At 46.4% G+C, this 21926-nt stretch overlaps 1 protein-coding gene across 2 annotated transcripts in view; it reads left to right on the forward strand.

Moving 5' to 3' along the window:
• Positions 1 to 21926, forward strand: part of PRKCE (protein kinase C epsilon) — a 477122-nt gene that overhangs the window by 319986 nt on the left and 135210 nt on the right. For both annotated transcript variants that reach the window (XM_037066522.1, XM_037066523.1), the window contains exons 7-10: positions 3881 to 4023; positions 6397 to 6493; positions 9620 to 9819; positions 13147 to 13320. In XM_037066522.1, coding sequence (XP_036922417.1) covers positions 3881 to 4023; positions 6397 to 6493; positions 9620 to 9819; positions 13147 to 13320 — 614 coding nt within the window. The remainder of the gene's footprint in view (positions 1 to 3880; positions 4024 to 6396; positions 6494 to 9619; positions 9820 to 13146; positions 13321 to 21926) is intronic.

Below are 21926 nucleotides of genomic sequence, written 5' to 3' on the forward strand. Positions count from 1 at the left end.
AGTTGTAGGTTTTCATAGATATTCTTTTTTTAAAATATTTTTTATTTATTTATCTTTTTAGAGGGGAAGGGAAGTAGAGAGGGAGAGAAATATCAATGTATGGTTGCCTCTGCTGAGGACACACAATGTATCGTGTGTCCCCTGCCGGGAACTGTCCTGCAACCCAGGCATGTGCCCTGATTGGGAATCAAACCGAGATCCTCTGGTTCGCAGGCCCGTGCTCAATCCACTGAGCTACACCAGCCAGGGCAGTTTTCATAGATATTCTTTTTCAAGTTGAGGAAATACCCCTCTATTTCTTGGTTGCTGAGAGATTTTATCATGCATGGGTTTTATCTAATGCTTTTTATTCTGCATCTATTGCTAGGATCATTTGATTTTTCATCTTTAGCCTGTTAATAGAATGGATTAAATTAATTGATTTTCAAATGTTGAACTAGCCTCGAGTAACTGGGACAAATTCCATTTGGTCCTGATGTCTATTTCCTTTTATACATTGTTGGATTCAATTTGCTAACACTTCATTGAGGGTTTTTACCTGTAAATTAATGAGAGATATTGGTCTATAGTTGTCATTTCTTGTAAGGTTGATTGGTTTCTTGTAATGATGGTCTTTTGAAAAATTAGGAAGTGATCTCTCTGCTTTCACCTTCTAGAAGATAGTGTAGATCATCGGTATGATTTCTTTCTTAAATATTTGGTAGAATTTACCAGTGAACCCATCTGTACCCAATGCTCTCTCTTCTGGAAAGTTATTAATTACTGACTACGTTTCTTAGATATGGGACGTTCACATTGTCTACTTCTTGTCCGAGTTTTAGCAGATTATGTCTTTCAAGGATGCTTTTGCTGTCTCCTGCTAATACGTTGTATTTCCGTTTTCAATCAGTTCAAAATATTTTAAAATTTCTCTTGAGTTTTCCTCCTTGACCCATGGGTTATTTAGCCGTGTGTTATGTAATTTCCTAGTATTTGGGGACTTTCCGACCATCTTTCTGTTATTGATTTCTAATTTAATTCCACTGTAATCTGAAAACAGACATTGTATGATTTCCGTCCTTTCAGATCTGTTAGGGTGTGTGTTATGGCTCAGAATATGGTCTGTCTTGGTAAATGTTCCATGTGACGTGGAGAAGCATGTTATTCTGCTGTCGTTGGATGAGTAGTTAATAAATACAGTAATCAATTATATCCAATTGATGAATGGTGCTGTTGCCTTCAGCTATGTCTTCACTGATTTTCTGCCTTCTGGATCTGTTCATTTCTGATAGGAGGGGCATGGAAGTCCCCAATCATAGTGATAGTTTCATATTTTCCTGGCAGTCCTTTTTTTTCCTGTCTATAGTCTGATACTCTTTTTCAGTGCATACACATTAAGGGTTTAATGAGAATTGGCCCCTTTATCATTATGTAATGCCCTTTGTTACCCTGATAACATTCCTTGCTCTGAAGCCTTCTCTGTCTGAAGTGACTATAGCTACTCCGGGGGGTTTTAAAGTTAGTGTTAGCATGGTATATCTTTCTCCATACCTTTAATTTTAATCTATGAATGTCTTATAATTCAAGTACATTTCTTGTAGACAACATAGAGTTGCGTCTTATTTTTTATCTATTCTGACAATCTCTTTTAATTGTATTTAGACCAATGAGATTTAATGTGATTATTGATAGAGTTGAATTAATGTCTGCATTTTAGCTCTTGTTTTCTATCGGATGCCTTTGTTCACTTAACATTTTAACATTTTTGGCAAATCAGGTCTACGGGCAACATATTTCCTCAGTTTTTATCTGAGAAGGTTTTCTTTCTCCTTCACTTTTGAAAGATAATTTCACAGGGCACAAAATTCTATATTGGTGGAGTCCTTTTTCTCTAGATAGTTTTAGATATTTCACTTCACTCCCTTGCTTGCACGGTTTCGGAGAAGTCAGGTGTAATTTTTATCTTTACTCGTCTACAGGAAACTTCCTTCTGGCTTCTTTTAAGATTTTTTTTTTTTTGTCATCTTTGATTTTTTGCAGTTCACATATGATATGCCTAGGCATGGTTTTTTTATTCTTTTTTTTTTTCATTTATCCTACTTGATATTATTCCTGGATTTGTGCTTTGGTGTCTGACATTAATTCAAGGGCATTCTCGGTCGTTTTTTCTCCGAATTTCTCTTCTGTTCCTTCCTCTCTCTCTTCTCCTTCCAGTATTCCCTTAACAGACAGGGCCTACCTTTTGTAGTTGTGCCACAGTTCCTAGATATTCTGTTTCTTTTTTCCTAGTCTTTTTTCTCTTTTCGTTTAGGAAGTTTCTGTTGCCGTATCGTCAGATTCAAAGGTTCTTCCCCTGGCTATGCCCCCCTCGTTAACGGGCTCACCAGTGGCATCCTTCCTGTCTGCCACAGTGGCTTTGCTCTCCAGTATTCCCTTTTGATTCTCTTCCAGAGTTCCGGTCTCACTGCTTACATTGCCCTTCTGTTTTTACGTGCTACCTCCTTTATTGTTCAGCGCCCCTAGCACATTAATTGTAGTTGTTTGCAATTCCTAGTCTGATCCTTCCAGCATCCCTGCCATAGCTGGTTCTGGTTTTGTTACTTGATCTATCTCTTTAAATCATGCTTTTTGCCATTCAGTATGCCTTATATTTGTTTTCCTGATAGCGGCCATGAGGTAGTGGTTACTAGGAGCTACAGTAAACAGGCCTTTCGGAATGTGGTGGCTGGGTATGGGGCAGGGACACGTCCCATGGTCCTGTGGTTAGATCTGTGTCCCACTGGGCCTGTGCCTCTAGGCTATGAATTTCCTGAGTTCAGGTTTTTCTCCCGTTGTAGGTGAGACAGGGCGGCTAGAGCAGGCTGGCATTGGGGATATTTCCTCCCCTAGATGGGATAGGCTCTGATAAAACTATCACAGTTTAGGCTCTGGTGCATTTTAAATGGTTCCTTTTTCCCTCCTTCTGCCAGAGCAAGGAATATTTCCCTCGGTATTCACTATGAGAACCTGGTCAAACGCCTAGAGGTAAAACTCACAAAACTGTGGGACCTGCCCAGAGTTTTGGGCCCCCAGACTTGTCCTTGCTGGGACTGCGCCAATTTACCCAGTTCAGTTCAGATTTTCCTCCCATGGTGCTGGTTCCCGCTGAGGTTGCCGCTGGGCAGTTTCTGTCCCAGTGGGTTGTGACTCATGGGAGTCGCCTGTCTCCCCCATTCTGGGGGTGGCGTTTTGCCCTGTGACCTTACTTTTCTGATAATCCAAGAAGAGTTGTTGATTTTTCAGTTTGTGCAGCTTTTTGCTTGTTAGGACAGAGTGATTACTTCTAAGCTGCTTACGTGCCGGACTGGAAACCAGAACAGTTTGTTTTCTCTTTGAGGCCCCGTACCAGGGACGGCCGAGTGATGCGGGCTGAATGAAGACATTCGAGCGCAGCCTCTGTTCTGTTGAAATTGGGTTTTAGATTTCAAAAGTGCCTCGGAGTTGACTTCATTCAGTCTTCTCATTTTCAGACGAGCATCTTCCTAGGCTCTGTTCAGGGCATTCCTCTCTGCGTAATAATCCCCTTGCAGCAGAGGAACAGAGTGGACTGTATGCATGTGACCTCTTTCTTCAGATAAACCAATTAAGTTCTTCTACAGCCAGTGTTCGGTCCCCTGAAAGGAAATTTGAACGTGACATTTATTTAATTGACAAACAGCGGTTATCCATGTATGATAGTTTGATGGATGATTTTAGTTCTCTGGGATAGGATGATGGGCAATTTTTATTTTCCTCTGTTCATCTTCCTGCCTTTCCCGAACCCCAGCAAATGAACTTGTAGTACTTCTGCCATCAGAAAAAAACTGGACACGGTTTCGGGCCGTGAACATTGTTACAGTTTCTTCTCCGTGTCTCCTCACAGTCTGCAAGATGAACGTTCACCGGCGCTGTGAGACCAACGTGGCTCCTAACTGTGGGGTGGATGCCAGGGGGATCGCCAAAGTCCTGGCTGACCTGGGTGTCACTCCAGACAAAATCACCAACAGTGGCCAGAGGAGGAAAAAGGTAACAGGCCACTTGGGGGGAGGGGTTCCTGGAGCTCTTTGTGGCTAGCATCTCCGTGCTGGCTTCTTGCTAGGGCTTGGGAGGGAAGTAGCAAGATTGCTCAGTGTGAGACACTGTATTCAAAACAGCGTGTGCTTAAGAGAAGAGGAAAAAAAAGATCAGGCAGGTAACTTTAAAGTGTCCTTCAGTTCCCGAAGTGAAGAGAAAACAAAGCAAGTTGGAACTCCCTCTAGAGAGGCAGGGCAGTTCTAGGCAAGGAATTAGGCTTATCTGCCTCCAGAACCGGCATGAGAGCAATGTCGTGTTTGAACTTTGCCTCTGGGATCGCTGTAATGAGGTTAAATGGACGAAGGGATGGAACCGCATTCCTTTCTAGGGAGCAAGCCAAGATTTGTGATAGTGCCGGCACTCAGCTGCTCGAGGAATATTGTCAGTGCCCCCTGACACGGAACATCTGGGCTTCTCTTTGGAGACCAAAGCCCTGTCTCTGTCCACGTGACATTCTGAACGTCAGTAGGAAGAGAGATCCATTTGCAGAAATGTTGTTTTGGTAAGTCAGGGCCCACAGATGTAAACAGAGGGGAAAGGTATCTACGGCATTTTGTTTGAAGGCCCTTCTTATCCTAGGCTGATAATCTAGAAAATGTCGGCAATCTTTGAGAAAACGAAGTTATGACCAAATCAGAACTGAGTTCACTGGGCAAGAAATCCTGGTGGGGTAGCTGGGCAGTGGCCCCCCCCAGAACCAGGCGTTCCCCAGCTTTTTCTAGAAAAGCAAGTCTAGCTCTGAGTGCCTCTACCGTCATGACTCCTACATGCTTCTCCTAAATTTTGCCCTAAAATGCCTTCTGAAGGGCTCTGCATTTCCCCTCTCATTTTAGAAACTGCCACGCCTTTTCCCTGGTGCCTCTCAGAAGCGCCTTCTCCATTGAATGGGAAGATGTGGATTGTTTTCATTTCCTTAAATGGTTTCTTCTCTACCTTCCCAATAAACAAAACTGTTTTACAAGGGTTGCAAGGAAAAAAGTCTCTTTTTCTGGTTAACTGTGAGATTCTGTGCCTCGGTGGCTCTTCTCAGCTCTGTACATCCCACTGGTGGAAACAGAACTTATGTTACTGACCCAAGGCATTGCAACTGCAAGCAAAAGATCAGCACCCAAGAGTTCTACCCACCCCCCCACCTCACCCCCCCACGCCCGCCATGAGGCTGGTTATGCAAACACCATGTGTTGACGATATTGGACACACACATCGAGGAGTTCTAGACCGAGCCATTTTCAGAAGACTTCTTTTTTCCTTGCTAGAGGTACATTGAGATGGAATCTTTATTGTCATGAAATATTTAAAAGAGAACTCAGTACCTGCCCTCTCTCCCGTATGTACATGGGCTATAATGCCAGCAGCCAGGCACCAACTGTCTGTCTTGGATTTGGGAACCTGGTGGTAAGACGCCAACGTGGGGAAATTCAGGAAGAAGCAGAGTAAAAGACTAAGGGAGTTCAGTCCTGCTATTTTTATTGCTGCAATGCTTCTGATGCAAAAGCTGGAGAAAGCCAAGTGAACCACGTAGAAGCTCAAGTTAATATGAGAGGATGGGAGGCAGGTGCCCGTGGTCAGAGGCTAAAAGGGCCTCTGTGCAGGAGTGTCAGGTTTGTGGGAGCCTTCATTCCCTTCAGATTGCCCCTTGCAAGTGGTTAGTCCACCATCCAGAAGGGGCGTGTATGCACAGCTGGGAGACCAGGAGTAGATGTGCTTGTGGTCTCTTAGTCCAAAGCTCTGACTTCAATGGGAACTTAAAATGAATGGGCCAGCAGTTGTAGAGAAAGTAGAGTTCACTGGGAATGTTCTGTCAAACTGCCAACAAATATCAATACATCTGAAAGCATTTATTGAACATCTGTTACGTGTGTCATTTTGTGTGAGTCAGCAGAGGCATTGTCAGTACCGTCCTGGATAGGGTTTTGCCTTCAAAAAGCCCATAGTCTACCCAAGTACAGAGCCCTACACAGTTCCACATGCAGACATTGTTGGCGGAAGCCGAACAAGGTGAAGAGCACATGCTGAACCGGAGACAGGAGGTGGCATGCTGGGTGAGGGAGGTTTGCAGAAGGGGCTGTGGTTGAGTTTTGCTTTAAAAGATCAGTTGTGTTTGAAGAGAATAAAAATTGAACACACCGAAGTCTCTAGTTCTCTTTTCTCTAATGGGCAAATGAACACTTGAGGCTGTGCTTTCAGACGATCCGTTCGGCGGGTGCCCCTGTGCTCCAGGAGCTCCTTTGGTGCTCGGCATGGGGTCTTGATGCTTTTGACCACGGGGAAACTCGCCACCCTCCTTTCTGATGCCTCCCCCTCCTTTCTCTCTCGTTTCTCTAGCTCATTGCTGGTGCTGAGTCCCCACAGCCTGCTTCTGGAAGCTCACCCTCTGAGGAAGATCGGTCCAAGTCAGCACCCACCTCCCCTTGTGACCAGGGTGAGACCCTCAGATTTGCCTCTTTACCTCTGAGTGTGGTTGTTGGACATTCCAAGGGGCGGAGACCTCTCTACCCAAGAATGACCTTCTGTTCGTCCAAACAGCCAGCGGCCCTGGAAGGTCTTGGGACACACTCTCCCTGTTGACTCACTAGCTGTTCTTTCACTCTACCAAGGCTTTCCTGAGGGCAAGACACTAAATGGCTTTCTGCCTTTAATCCCTTCCAGGCCAGAGAAAGAGAGGAGACCATGTGATGCTATGGTTCTTTCCTTTTCCTGGTTCTGAGTGTAGGAGAGGGAGGGGGTACAGCCCCTTCTCTTCCCACTCTGCCCCAGTGTCCACGGCGTCTAACCCAGGCCTGACAACATCACTCAGCTGATTGGATTTCTTCCCCCCCCCAACCCTGACTCTAATCATCACGTCCAGAGCCTGAAATCAGGGTGGATGGGTGGGGAGATAGGACAAGATTGGGGAAGAGATGCCAGAAGTGGGCAGGGAGCCAGCTCTGGGCCTTACTTCCCTTAAAGGTCAGTCCCCCTGATTCTGCAGGCAAGAATGTCGAGGATGAGCAGGGACGTACATATTTAAAACCTTCCCCTCTGGTGACCAGCACCAGAGGTCACTGGGAGGGAAGTATGCCTCTGCAGAGCGGAGCTAGTCATCATTGCGGCATAGTGCCTGGATTTGTTTGTAGCCCCCTTCTGTGTTCATCATTCGAATTTTCTGCTCACACCAAGTCTGTGCTGGTGTCCCTTTAGTAACTGTTCCCACGTTACTGGGTGGAAGTGGAAGGTCAGAGAAATGAAAAGGTTTTTTCAAAGGTCAGGGTCTATGCCAGGGATGAAGGTGGGACTATGCCCCTCCTGGTTTAAGGACCCCACACTCAGAATCTGTGCCGTCAAACCCTCCTTGGAGATTGTCCTTGTGACCCTGCTCTTCTTACCCAGGGGAGAATAAAACAGCTGCAGGGCCCGTGTGCCAGCCCCGAGGCCGCAAAATAATTTGGTCTCTCTTTGTGCTGCCCTGATTAATTTCTGCACGTGTATATTGTGCATTGCTCCGAAACAGGCTTAACCATTTGTCAGTTGTCTGATGGTGCTGTGTCACCCCCCAACCAAGAGGTATTGCCCTGGACCAGTGTGGGTGTTTTCCTGTCTCCCATTTTAATGCTGAGACCCCCTTTGAGACCTTTAGGGAGATGGGGTCATATGGTAAAGAGACCATCAGTAAGAGTGAGGTGACCAGCTTTCTAGGCCTGGTTTCTGCCAGGCGTACTGTGCAGCCTTGGCTGGGCGCACGCAGGACCTCCCAGGGCCTTGCTCTGGCCCGGTGAATGCAGGTACCAGTATTACCCAGCAGTGACGTGAGTACAGGTGACTGTGAAAGCCCTCTGAGCAAGACGTGGCATTATTATAGAACAGTGACAGTTTCTCTGCCCTCTGCTGTAAGGACAGGTAGACATGTAAAGAAAATGCATTAGATAACTTACCTTGGAAACTGAGACTCCTTGCTCTATGCTGAAACTAAAAGTTATACTTAGGTAAGAGTATATGGTAGGAAACGGCCATAGGGTCAGAAGCTTCCCTGACCCAACCCTTCCTCAGGGGAGCCCAACACCAGGTCTGAGAAAGGTCTCCAGGTTCCTCGAGTGAGCTCTCATGGGCCTTTGTGCTTCTGAGAAGAAGCTGAAGGTCTCTGTGTCAAACAGCATCTGATCACTCATGTCGGATTCTGATTCCTAAGAGGTCAAAGTCAGGATTCTCCTTCTGTAACCCCAGCTTTATTCACACGTGTCTCGAAATTGGATTATGCTCAAGATGCCCATTTCTATTGGGTTGGCCAAAAAGTGTATTATTTTTTCCTTAAGGTGGCCCTAGTAGTGGTTAATTGTCTTTAACTTCATTCAGACCAATTTTGTTAGACTGTATTGTGACAGCCGTCATATCAGAGTGCATTTAAAAAATTGGTGAATTTTTGTGTAGCCATTTTATATTGAAGATGGAAGAAAATACTCAATTTTCAGCATACTATGCTTTATTGTTTCAAGAAAGGTAAAAACACAACTGAAATGCAGAAAAAGATTTGTGCAGTGTATGGAGAAGGTGCAGTGACTGATCAAACGTGTCAAAATTGGTTTCTAAAGTTTTGAGCTGGAGATTTCTCACAGGACAGTGCTCCACAGTTGGGTCGACCAGTTGAAGTTGATAGCAATTAGATCAAGGTGTTAACTGACAACGTTATACCACACAGGAGATAGGCAGCATACTCAAAATATCTAAATCAATAAAGTTATCAGTGAAAATGTAAAATGTGTCTTTTCTTTTATGGAAAAAATCATATGGACTTTTTGGCCAACCCAATAGACAGAGGAGTGTGTGTCTCGGTGAATTAATAGCTAACAATAAAGTCCCTCAAAGGGAAAAGGCCAAAGGATCTTCCAGCATTATCACCGCCAGGGAGTTCCGCTGTCATCCTCTGGAGGAGGCAGGACCACCTCGCCACTGTGAGCTGTACTGAGGATTTCAGCCCCATCTGAGATAAATTTGCACCAGGTCACTCGGGACACAATTCTTCGTTTAATGATCAGCTCCTTGCTTGCTTTGTTAAATAACCTTGCATCAGCTGGGTATTTAGAGTAAATTCAGCAACAAAGCCAAGTAAAGTCCTTTAGAAAGTGAAATAATTTTTATTACCAAGATGACAGTTCTCAGTCTCTAATCTTCAAAGGAAACTCAAAGGTTACCCATTGCCTTTGGGACTTTGGAACTCTGCGAAGCTCTGGAGGGAAGGCCGTGATTCTTGCACTAACCAAGCATAATTGAATAGGCCAGTAGCCTTCGGGGGTCTTTCAGAGAGCCTTCAGGGTCCCAATCTAAGCAGGAGGAGTTGGTTGGTGGACCGTGTCCCCCTCCTCTTTGCATACCTAGGCCCTGCTGTTCACTCGGCGCCAGTGAACGTGTGTAGAGCAAATCAAGGAACCTACAGAGATGCCACACTGGATTGGTTGCTCCAAAGAACAAAAAAGAGGGTCACGAGCTCATGGGGGTGAAATTCTGAGCTTTGAGACCTCGTGGGAAGGGCTCGTGAGTGTGTACTAATACATTCTTTTGTCACCTTTGGCTCTAGAATTAAAAGAACTTGAAAACAACATCCGGAAGGCACTGTCGTTTGACAACCGAGGGGAGGAGCACAGGGCGGCAGCATCCATGGATGGCCAGCTGGGGAGCCCGGGCGAAAACGGTGAAGTCCGGCCAGGCCAGGCCAAGCGCTTGGGCCTGGAGGAGTTCAACTTCATCAAAGTGTTGGGCAAAGGCAGCTTTGGCAAGGTCTGTGGGCTGTGTGGGTGGAACCCTGTGGCATCTGTCCCCTCGTTTGTTCGATGTAAGACTAAGCGATGAACTTTCCACCCGGTCTTGTTATGTTTTCCTCACTTGCTGAGTGGAAGTGGCCTGAGGTGAAGCACATCGGAGCTGGGGTTCTGCTCTTATCTGGCTGCGGGACTTTCGTGGAGGCATTTTATCTCTTTGAGACTCAGTGTATCCCGCTCGTCAAGTGGAGACAGGTACCAAGTGACCTGGTGGGTGAGAAAGTACTCTGAATGTTTACATTGCTTTACCTGTGCTTGGCACTTCATTAGCAACGTGAGTAACGTTACATTTCTTCCCTCCTTCAGAGTCATCTGAAATTCTGTTTTAATTCATTACAGAGACTTAGAAATGAACTCTAGAATCTCTGCTTTCAGAGAACTCGGGGCTCAAAACAAATCTTAGAGTGTGTAACTTTGGGAATCAACTATTGTGTAACTGGCTTTCTGGCACTTATTAAATGTTTTGTTTATCCTCCGCTCGTGGCGCGAGGGTGGGGATTACCACCTCCCATCTTGGATCAGGGTCCTCAGCCTGCGGCGCCATTCTCCCTGTCCTGCTCCCCACGGGGACGGGCACAGTGGTGTGCGGTGTGGAGGCAGAAGGTGCTCAAATACAGCACTCCTGGCGATTAGCTACTATTCTGAAGGTGGGGTGAGATGGAACAGTAAGTCCTGTTCATTTTAGCAAAAAGATAGAAGGGCAGAGAGCCTAGGAAGCTGGTTAGCATTTCAGCTGTGATCCCTGGTGGTTCCATGGCTATTTGGCTCGTAACAAAGCCACTCCAGGGAGTGGATGGACCTTGTCTTTCGAGGACCTCCCGGAGCAGAGGAGCCCTGCCTCTGGGAGCTCCAGGAGGGGGTGGGTGCGGAGTCACAGGCCCTCCTGTGTCAGCGTGTGAGTCGGGAGGCTTGCTGAGGGTCAGAGCCTCCTGTCTCCGCTGTACTCCCAACAGAATGGTTTCGTGGAGCCCCCAAGGTACAGGGCCTGGTTGCTGGCCCCATCTCAGTCTGAGATCAATGCTTTAGGGAGGTGACTGGGTTTTCTTGAATGGCAAAGGCTGAAGTAATCACATTCTTTAGAGACTGGCTACAGGAGAAGCAGACCTCAGTCCCCGGGCAGACGTGACTCTAGCACGTGAGCAGGTTTCACTGCGCGCAAGATTCCAGGGACACGCGCAGCCTCAGAGTCTCCAGGGTCCCATGTGGTGTAGGGAGGCAAGATGGGAACTGGAGTGACTCTGCAGCATTTTAGATGTTTTTCTTAGAGGAAAAATCCCTGTCAAAGTGAGCCAGTTGTAAGGAGTTTGTGTTGTATGTGGGCAACTACAGGTCTTCAAGTTAACGTCCTGAATTCCCTCGTTGAGTTTCTGAGTTACTGTTCTTTAGTTCTCACCACTTGCCCTGGAACTGTGCAGAGGAGTTAGCTATTGAATAGGAGAAAGGCCGCTCACAATGTTACAGAAACAACGCCCCGCCCCTCGGTCTTTTTTGTATTCTAGATCCTTCATGCCCGCCAGCCGTTCAGGACTGTGGCTTTCAATGCCAGAGTTTGGTAAAAAAGAAGGGAATTATTTAATTAAAAGTTATACATATTTGGAATAATGGCAGAATTCTGCCATGAAATCTCACTCCTTTTGGAAACGAAGGTACACCCACAAACACACAATCCTGCCTTCCCCCCTTTGCCCAGGTGGGCCAGTCTCAGAGCAGGCCATTCAGAAGTACCGTCCTCCGGGAGAAAAAACCAGAGTCCACAGCTCACTTCTCCTGGTTCTTCCCAGTAATTCCTTGCTCAGCTGGGCAGTCCTCCCACGGTTCCCAGCACCATCAACTATATCACCAAGGTCTCCAGTTGTTAATCCAAAATCACGTGGGTCTCCTCATGGCCCACCAGCAAGAGCCCTGTCACCCCTTATTGACCCACATGGTCCACATGGTGGCCGGCCTTTTTGTTTAAACCCCAGCCTGGAACTTCCTCTGAAACCCCATTTCCAGCTCTTCCCAAATCAGCAACGTGGGCTGGCACTCCCGTATCCTCTGCCTTTTCCGGCTGCCACAGTTAGTCCGGGCAGGCGTGGCCCCAAGGTGTAGGAGCCACCTCCGAGCTGCATCACATCACAGGTTAGGGTCACACCCATCTCCCTGGCTCTGCGCAGGCATGGGCTTTAATATTATTAAAACACTGGCCAAGTCACCCTGTTCCAACCTTTGTAGGGAAACGAGCACAAAAATGTCGAGAAACAGAACTGTTCATTTTTTCTCTGGAGAAGGAATCGTACTGTCAGCTTTAAAACTCCAGGAGAAGCCACAAAGGGAGACAAGGAGAAATTCAACTACATGGAGATAAATGATCCTATCCAATAGGAAAAAAATAACAGAAAATTATAAAACAAATTTAGAAAAACCTTAGCAGAAAGTAAAGTCTTAGTATCTTTATATACCAAGCTCATACACATACGTAAGGAAATGATGTAAAACTGAAGATGACTGGACAGAGAGACCGATGAATAGTTCACAGAAAAGAAATTTAATGAGAGAACAAATATTTAAAAATATGCATTGCAGGTTAAAACAGTGTTAGGGTACTATTTCATACCCACTGCATGAAGAAAATAACTTTTGAACTGAAAGCACCCAGCGTTGGTAAATTGCCATGAAACTAAATTACTTCTCTGTTGCTAGTGGCAGATTATATTGTACATCCTTTTTGAAAATGTTATGAATGCCTGGGTATTTAACCCCATAATTTACTTCTAACACTTTCTATCTTGAAGATATAACCCAAAAGAAAGAAAAACTTATATGCACAGAAATACTCTCTGCAACTTTTATATAGTATTTATTAATTACATGTAACTCAAGTGTCCAATAGGAGGTAAAAGGTTAAATAAATTGTAATGTACTTACTTGAATTGAGAATCAGATACCATGATAATAGTGAAGGCTGTATAGAAAACTTTTTATAAACTACTGTTTGGTTTTAAAACGGCTTTATTCTATTTACTATGCTATAATTACAATTATAACAAATATGTGTGAACAGATGAATAATTGACAGATGTGCATTGAACTGTTCTTTGCCTGGACACTGTGTTAGAGATGAAAAATAAATCAATGGTAATAGCTGTATTGGGATGGGTAGTTTATCTAAACATTTGTCAAGGCTGTCATAGTAGTTAAAAGGATAGGGAAAAGGAGTCGGTGTTTAGGCATTCGGTATCGACTCGTGTTTCCACTTTCGCCCCCTCCCCCCACACACTGACGGGGTGGTTCTGGTTGATTGCAGGTCATGTTGGCGGAGCTCAAAGGTAAAGACGAAGTATACGCTGTGAAAGTCTTAAAGAAGGACGTCATCCTGCAGGATGATGACGTGGACTGCACGATGACAGAGAAGAGGATTTTGGCTCTAGCGCGGAAACACCCGTACCTAACCCAACTCTATTGCTGCTTCCAAACCAAGGTATGTTTAGGACGAAGTGGGATCTTCCTTGGAGTCGTGCTAAGGGGCGTATAATATCTCAACCGTCAGTGAAAAGTCAATTATTGACCCTTTACATTCCTTCTCAAAAACCTTGTAAAGTGGAATGGATTCTACCCTTGGAAAGATCAGGGTGTGTTTGAACAGCATCCTCTTTCTTAAGGGCATGGAATTGCCCATTCCAGGTTATATTTGTGGCGGGATGAGAGAGCAGTAGAACTCTTTGCAGATGTATCTGGACAAAACCAAACTAAACCCCGTGTTTGCTCTTTGGAGAAACCAACAGGTGTGGTTAGTCCTCTCTCTGCTCCTAACTCACTATCGCTCTGCAAACCCCTAAAGTTCTATTCTGCCCTCAGGTCCAAATGAAAAAGAGTGAAGGCCGCCCTTACCACTCTTAACTTGTGTCGTGTCCAGTGAGGTAAAGGGTATAAACAAGGGCTTAAAATGCCACAGTGATACACAAATGTAGGTGACATTTTGGATTTGTCACGTAGGAACCTGGTGACCAGAAGGTGGCAGTAAAGAAATGAAGATAATCTGCCACTACATTATGGAGTCTGACCTCTGAGTTATTCCTTATTCCTAGGAAAGAAGAGAAATGTCAGCATTCTGTAAGAAGCTCTTATTACCCCTTTTTTAGGAGGATAAAATAGAGTCTTTCCGGGGGCCTTATGGATTTGTAGCCCTGGGCTTCTTGTAAAGATGAAGGTGACCTCGCCTGAAACTCACCTTTTCCCTGTTCTGAGCGCAGATGGTGGCATACGCTCACCTCCACGTTACTGCGAATGCCAGTCTTTCTGCCTGGAATTCAGCAGTTGTTCATTTGGCCATGTGGCAGGTTGCTAGTGTATTATATTTTATTGAATCATTCCTGTGTGCCGAGTGCTGGGGATATAGTGGTGAGCAGGGCCCAGCCCCTGACTTCAAGGAATGCGCAGTCTCTTATGCACACTGTTCCCAAAGGGCGTTTCTCAGGGCTCTCCTCACCTGAGAAACGTTAAGGACAAAGGACTCTGTGGCCTGTAGTTTGGAACACTGCAGTCTTGCCCTCTCTTGGAATTTCTCAATATAATTTGCTTATTAAAGTCCTTGAGGAGACCTGCAATGATAAAAGAAAAGTTACCTTTTTTATTTTTTAAAGATTTTATTTACTTATTTTTAGACAGAGGGAAAGAGAGGGAGAGAAACATCAACATGAGCTTGATATTACCTCTCACACCTACCCCCCACGGGGGGCCCACCTTACAATCCAGGCATGTACCCTGACCAGGAATCGAACCAGTGACTCTGTGGTTCACAGGCCAGTGCTCAATCCACTGAGCCACACCAGCCAGGGCAGAAAGGTTCTCTTTATTTAATCTACTGCTTCCCAATTATTTTATCTCAAACTCTGCCCCACCATTCCACACTGAGAACCACATCTAACAGAATTCTTCTTACTCCTCTGATCCCTTGTAAAATGAGAAATATCTTTGGAAATTCTGGAAATCCCATTTGTGAACAAGTACAGTACTTACCCTAGCTATCCTTGTTTTTGATGTGTGTTATGTAATGCCTAAGATTTGTGGGTCTGTGCATTTTTGTGTACACATACACACCCAAGGCCCAGCATGATAATAGAGGATTAACCTCAAGGTCAACTTTCTTCTTTTCTCCTCTTGAGCATAAATCTGGATTAATGAGAAATGTGTCCAGCATTTCTTTATCTCCCCTGGTGCCTGTCACAGAGCCTCACACCTACTGATGAGTGTTCACTGTCAGAATCGGAGGGTTGGAAGATTTTTAAAAGTTCTCTCTTCTACTCTTCACACCAGTGAGAAAGTCAGATTTTAGGGAAGTCAAAGCCTTTTGCCCACAGATTCTCCACGTGGGCTGAGTTGGACTTAACCACCTGGTCTGGATTGGGACCCCCGATCTGGAGGGGCCTTGCTGGGATACCACATTGCTCCTTTCATGTGCCCCCCTCCGGCTGTGGGGAAGCACCCTTCTTCCTCTACCCCTAGCAGGTGAGCCACGCCTTTCACTGTCTGAGCTGGTTTCCTGGGCAGGGCTACGCACTAGCATCCCTTCTTTGGACACGTTGCTAAGAGACCCTGCATCCCAGGAGGCGTCCAGGCTACTTGTGGGGTTCTGTGAGACCCCTGTCCATAGTGGAGTTTGGGAAGTCACCCGGGAGGGTCAGCTGGGCTCAGTGGCCATAGGTCAATCCTGCTTTAGTTTCACTCTTCCCAAAAAGAAAGGACAGCTCATCTGAGCCACCGAGAACCTGGTTTCAACCGAGACTCTGTGTCCGTGGTGGAGGAGCACGAGCCCTGATGGCGTGATGTCACACACGGTAAAGGATGTAAACAGGTGCTCACAGGGCCATAGTGAAGTACAAACAGAGGTAGCCCTTTTGCCTTCTTGTTTAACTTAGATACCCAGAGCATCAGTCATGTTTAAAGGCAGGCCTAGTTATTTTTACGTGAGCCTTTATCTTTCAGTTCGTAGGAGGAAAACAGCCCCTAGGGAAACATTCCTGATGGGCCGTGCATGGCTTCTGCCTGCTCTGCAGGTTGCTGGCGGTTCTTGGCGTGTGTGAGGTGCGGGTACCAGCCCGGGAGGATGATGACCAGTGGCAGGGGTTGCGTAAAGCCACGGACGTCACTTGCGAAGTCAGGTCACGGGTTTGTTCGGGTCCCCGCAGTCCACTGAATGGCCAGGTTATGGCGAAGGAGTGACTTGGCCTTTTGCATAGCAAGCCCCCCTGACCTCAGCTGGCTGAACTCTGATCAGTCCTGTGGGTCTTGGAAGGAAACAAGCCAGCGAGGTGGTTCCAGCTTTCCCAGGGCTACTGAGAAAAGGAAGGAAACAAGCCAGCGAGGTGGTTCCAGCTTTCCCAGGGCTACTGAGAAAAGGCAGACAGGCCAGGAAATTCAGTGGTGGATATTAATTTGAATCAGATTTAAACCAGGGCTTGACTCGAGTTCCCACTCGCTCTGTGCTCTTTGGGATGTTATAGTAAACTGGAAGAACCAGAGAAAGCTACAAAATCGCATTTAATTAACGATCAAATGTAGGAGGTGAAAGGGGACAAGGGACTTCTGACTCCAACCAGGATGGAGTAGCCTCATTCCTCTTGGGTTTTCTGTCTTACAACTAAGAAACCCTGGCCATACATCTTATTTTATAAAGACATTATGCTCGCCAACACTGATGTAGCCATAAAGAATTATAGAAATTGTACAATCTGTTCATATACATGAGAAACTAAAAGTTTCATATTTAACACTGCCAGGTGATTTAATGGATGGTATTAAATTAGTAGCAGTGTTTGGTGTTTTCACACACACACATACACACAGGCACACACACACTGATTGTTCATTGGTTAGAAGGAAAAGGTATGGCCTATAATTATTTCAATGAATGTACATTTATTTATTGAGCATCTGTTACTGCGTCAGACACTGTGAGATTCTGGGGCTACAGAGCTCAAAAGATATCAACTCTAAACTCAGGGAGGTCACTGTCTGGTTGGGAGAAAGACACGAAGAGTGATGTTCTACAGCGTGGTCGCTCTTCTGATGCAGCCATGTAGGTGATTCCTTTGAAGATCTGCAGAAGGTAGTCTGGAAGGCTTCCTGGAAGAGGTGCGATCTAACCTGGACCTCGAAGAGTGGGTAGCATTACAAATAGGCTAAGGGCAAAGAGATGGTTGATGAGACCTAGAACTTATTCCCAAATCTCATTTTCATTGTTACTTTTCCAAAGCTAGAACCCCCAGCTGATTCTGTGTCCTGCTTCTCCCAAAAAGATGCCCATGGCTGAACAGCAACAAGGAAGGAGAGGAAAAAAAGGAGGAGTGTTTGCAAACTAAAGGAGGGAATCCCTGCATCTATAGGATCAGATGCTGGTTGTTAGAGAGGGGAGGGTACCTCTTGGAGGCTGCGTCCTTGGGCTGGGTGCTCAGTTTTGAGTTTGGTCAATCAGGCCTTAGGGGGAGGAGTGACTTCAGGAATTGCCCCTGGGTACCCAGTCCCCTAGGGATATGAGAATGGCTGAGTGATAGGCTTGTTTGCTTTCGCTTTTATAGTTACAGAAACTAAAATTCTCAGGCAATGTTAGGTTCTGTGTAGGATCTCCATTGTGAAATCATCTCTTCCAGTTGGATCCCACAAAACCCAAGTTGAATAAGTTCATCCGTGATTTTTTCCTCCCTAATGTCCTCTTCCTAATCATTCCTGTCCCCTTCCCTTTGGCATTTCCCGCCTGGCCGGAGAAGCCAGCTGGAGGACGGCTCTGCCCCTGGACCTACTATGCAGCAAACACAGGGTGAACCCTAGCGAATCTCCCTTGGCCAGCCTTGCTCGCTGCCCTGGGGGAAATGCAGAATGGAAAAACCCTTAAAAAGCAACTGGAGACGTTTTTCAGATGACGTTTAATAACCAGCCTGAGCACCGGGCGAGAACTGCTGAGACGGAGCGTTAGCAATCGAGGGAAACTTTCAGTGTCACGGAACTCTGATAGATATTTTGACCATTAACTCTGATGAACAGCAAGTGTGAATGCAGAGAACAACAAAGTTAAAAATTAGGCCTTCAGTAGATTTTTGTTTAAAAGGAAGAAAAGGTGATTATGTCAGATGAAATCTAAAAGAGCCAGGCCAACAGTCAAAGGAAGCAAGGTTTTTCCCCCCAGGAGCCTGCAACCTGAGGCCGTGTGAGTTCCGCGGGGAGGGGCTGGAAGGGCTTTGTTGGGTTTGGTGAATGCCTCACGAGAGTGGGTTGAGATGTTCAACACCAGGAGTTAGTCTGTGGGCCAGGCAGCCATGTGGGAATCAATATGATTGCCAATAAAAGATTTCAAGTCGAGGTAGCCGCAGTCGTTTTTAACAGATTTTAGAGAAATGAGCTCCGTGGTAGAAGGTACGTGCTGAGCCTTAGCGGGATCAGTTGTCAGAGCGATCTGACCCCAGCAAGCTCCATCTCCTCAGTCCTGGGGATCGTTCTTGCCTCAGTGATGGCTGCTCTGCAATGCCCTTTCCTCCCATCAGCCAGCGAAGACGTCTTCAGTGAGGCTCTATGGCCTGGAAGTCACTGCAGGGCATGACAAGACTTTTCTGCTAGGGCCTCCGTCAAATTTGGGGGGTTATATAAACTCTATTCACTTGAGAACAGATAGCCTGAGGGCTCTTGTGACGGGGGCTGGGGGAGGAATGGGGAATGAGAGAGAGAGAAAGTGGAGGTTGGGGTGGTGGGGGGAATGTGTGTGCGGACAGGTCAGGAAGCCCAAGCCAATCAGAGAGAATAGATCATGGTGTTTATAATCAAGGAAGGCTTCATGGAGGAGGAGGAGGAGGACCAGGTCTGGAAACATTATGTGTGATGAAACAGCATGCCCCCAGGGCAGAGGTTTGCCTGTTGGCTCTTAATCTAGGGCTGCTGATTTCTGTCTCTTCTTTGCCTTTAAGGAAACCTTGCATTTGAATAGGACAGTTGCTTTTAAAAATGCCTTCACTTAATTAGTCATCCCATCTTTTCTTGATGATGTCTCTGCGAGGCAAGGGTGATCGCTTCCCCTTAGAGATGAGGAAACAGGCCTGGCCAGGTCTCACAACCTGTCTGTTGCAGCACCGGGGTTGGGACTGAGGTTTCCCGACAGGGCGTTATTTTGTCTCCAACCCCTCCCGGCAGTCCATCTCTCTACTTCAGGGATACTCACCTCCAGGTCCCCTCTCCCTGCGTCCCATTTACTGTCCCACATGTGAGAAAGGGTCTAGTTTATTTGCACTCATAAGATTAGAATTTAAAAAAAATTAATGCCCATTAAGCTGATGAGAATAGCAGCCTATTTCCAGGTAGGTTTCTGTGTTCTGTGAGAGCAAAAGGCAAGGGAGGAGCAGGGGGCATGAGCACAGGAATTACGTCCAAAATGGGCTGGAGCAGGATGAGGCCTTCACGCTCGTCCATTCAGCCATCGTTTACTGAACACCTACTATGTGCCATGCCGTGGGCGTCATCTGGCGACATGCTGTCTGCCGAGGGATTCAGTGACGAAGAAGCTGGTATTTCCTAGCCTCATAGGAACGCGTTTGCTGGTCCACAGTGAGGAAAATGCTGGCTTCTGGTAGTGCCCAGAACTCATTGCTTTGTTCTCCTTCAGAAACTATTGGCCTTGGCTTTTAAATAATACTAATACTACTACTAATAATAATATTGAATATTTAATTTTGTATGACAAAGGATATTTGTTAATTGTCAAAGATTCAGGAAATTCAGAAAGGACAATAAGAATCATTCTAATGACTATTAACATTTTGCTATGTATAATCCCAGTTCAAAAACACCTCTGTTCATACGTCTATATTTATAAAACTCGTACCATACCCCTCTGCGAAACTATTTCACCAGGTGATATATATTGTAACTGCTTTTCTTCTCACTAAGTAGTCTTCGACCAAATGATTTCTAAGTTTCTGTAGTACCTGAGGGCTTCCTGTAGAGAAATCCAGCGTTTGGGGTGGCAGGTCGCCAGTCAGTCCTCGGGTTCCCGTGCACCCGGTGTCAGCAGGGAGCGAGGCAGGCGGGACGCTGTGCCCGGAGTTGACCGGGGGCGGCATGGCCTCTGTGCCCACTGACCTGTTTCATAGGTCAATCATGTGAGCAAGATTTAAATTCCTTTGACATTATATTATATTCCTTCATCTGTGTGTTTGTCTAGTAGATGTGTTTTCACCAGTACGGAGTAGAGTTACCCATTCTCTTCACTTACTGTTCACTTACTCTTCTAAGTTGTAGCTTTTGCATTCGCTTTTTGACTGAGGCACGTTGGGAGCTCTCCTTTGCACGTGTGCACACCGCACAGGTGCGCTCACACTTGTGGGCCTGTAGAACCTGCATGCGCTGTGGCACGGGGACGTTCACACCCCTCCTTTTACTCCATTCAGAGAAGTCCCACTGTTGGCTGCTTCACATACGAGTGTTCCAAGTAGAACACCAAGTAGAATGGGTTTTATTTTGAAAACAACAGCAACAACAAAGTTTAAAACCACTGTAACTTCTGCTGAGAGTTAAGCAGGCTCCATCTCCTGAAGGTTTCCATTACACGTGCCCGCCTGTTATTAATATGCGCATGTTCCTGAGACTGGAATGGAGCTGGAATTCCGGAAGCAGATTCAAAATGCACGTCCCCGGTGTTCTCTGTGAGCGCTGTGTCTCATTTGGTTGGGTCACTGAGAGAGGTACCTGTAGGACACAATACCCGAAAGCACATGCGTAGGACACTTTGCCTCACCGAAGAAGGTTTTCCATCATAGACAGAGAGAGCACGGGACCTGGACGTGGCCCTTCTCTGTTAATAAGCATGAGGGTCTGCTCTGTGCCAGACACTTCTTGTTAGGTGCCCTCGGGAGATAACAGGGACTGGGACTCGTATATTCAAGGAGAGACGACAATATTTGTATATCAGTGGTAACTGAGAATAAAGGTAGTAGTATGCAATAAAGAGGGAGAAGCTTAGTGAGCACCTATTATGTGGCAAGCCTTGTGCAAGAACTAATCTCATAAGTCTTACACGAGTTCCATGGGCTATACGCATTGTTCGCATTTCTCTGGGCAGGTGCAGAAACTGAGATTCAGGGAGGCTTAGCAACTTGACTAGGGTCACACACAGTTTAGTGATAGATGTAGGGTTCAGACCAGTGCCCCGACCCTTGCATCCAGTGGGAGAGGACCGCCATGGTGGAGCCGTGCGCTCTGTGGGGGCATCTCTGGCTGCAGGGGGAGGAGCAGGGTGCAGCAAATGTCAGGGAGGGAGGAGCTTGCAGGAAGAAACCCCTAGACTGAGACGAGTAAAGACGTGTGCTGAAATAGTAGGCACCTGTTGGGAGCATGTGAGGAAGACAGCTCCATGAGGAGATGATTCTGGCTCAGCTGCGGGCTTCGTACAATCCCAGGCAAGGAGTTTGGACCTATTCTGCGGGCAAAGGACTCCTGAAAGGTGTGACAGGATATGGTAACATAGGAAGCGCAATGTGGCAGCTTTGTGAGGTGTGGGTTAAAGGGAAAGATAAAAAGAGATACTGCTGAGGCGGCTGTTTCAGTAACTCACAGGTCCAGAGGCAATGGAAGAACCTCTGAAGGCAGAACCGTCAGAGGCCAGTCCATTTCCCCTGGCACCTGGGAAGGCACCCTGCTTGTAGAGAAAGCCGCACACTCCAGTGCGGGGTCAACCGGTGCTGGTTGGGAGACAGTTCTCTGGGCGTTGGTTTCTCTACTCATGATAAAACGTGGGGGAGAACCCAGAGGGGAGCTAGGCAACATGACTGTAAAGATCTGTGATGATGCAGCTCTGTGGGAAGCACCCATGGGACCATCGCAGGCTTGTGTCTAACGCATGAGTGAACATGTTTCTGTCTGGTCCTCTCTTTCCACGCTCGGCTCAGTAAATGTTCTGCCTTGATCAAAGCCCTCGTGTCCACAGTGGTCGTTCTGAATCCAGGCTCCAAACCCAAACACTTGTAGTGGCTGACGGTCCTGCATCAGATCTTCCAGGAGGTGCTGCCATCGTCTTATTCAAGTGCACCAGCCAGGCTGGTGGTCTCC

The sequence above is a fragment of the Sturnira hondurensis genome, unplaced genomic scaffold, assembly GCF_014824575.4.
Source record: "Sturnira hondurensis isolate 20B ecotype Veracruz unplaced genomic scaffold, ASM1482457v3 Scaffold0016663, whole genome shotgun sequence".
NCBI classification, from domain to species: domain Eukaryota; kingdom Metazoa; phylum Chordata; class Mammalia; order Chiroptera; family Phyllostomidae; genus Sturnira; species Sturnira hondurensis.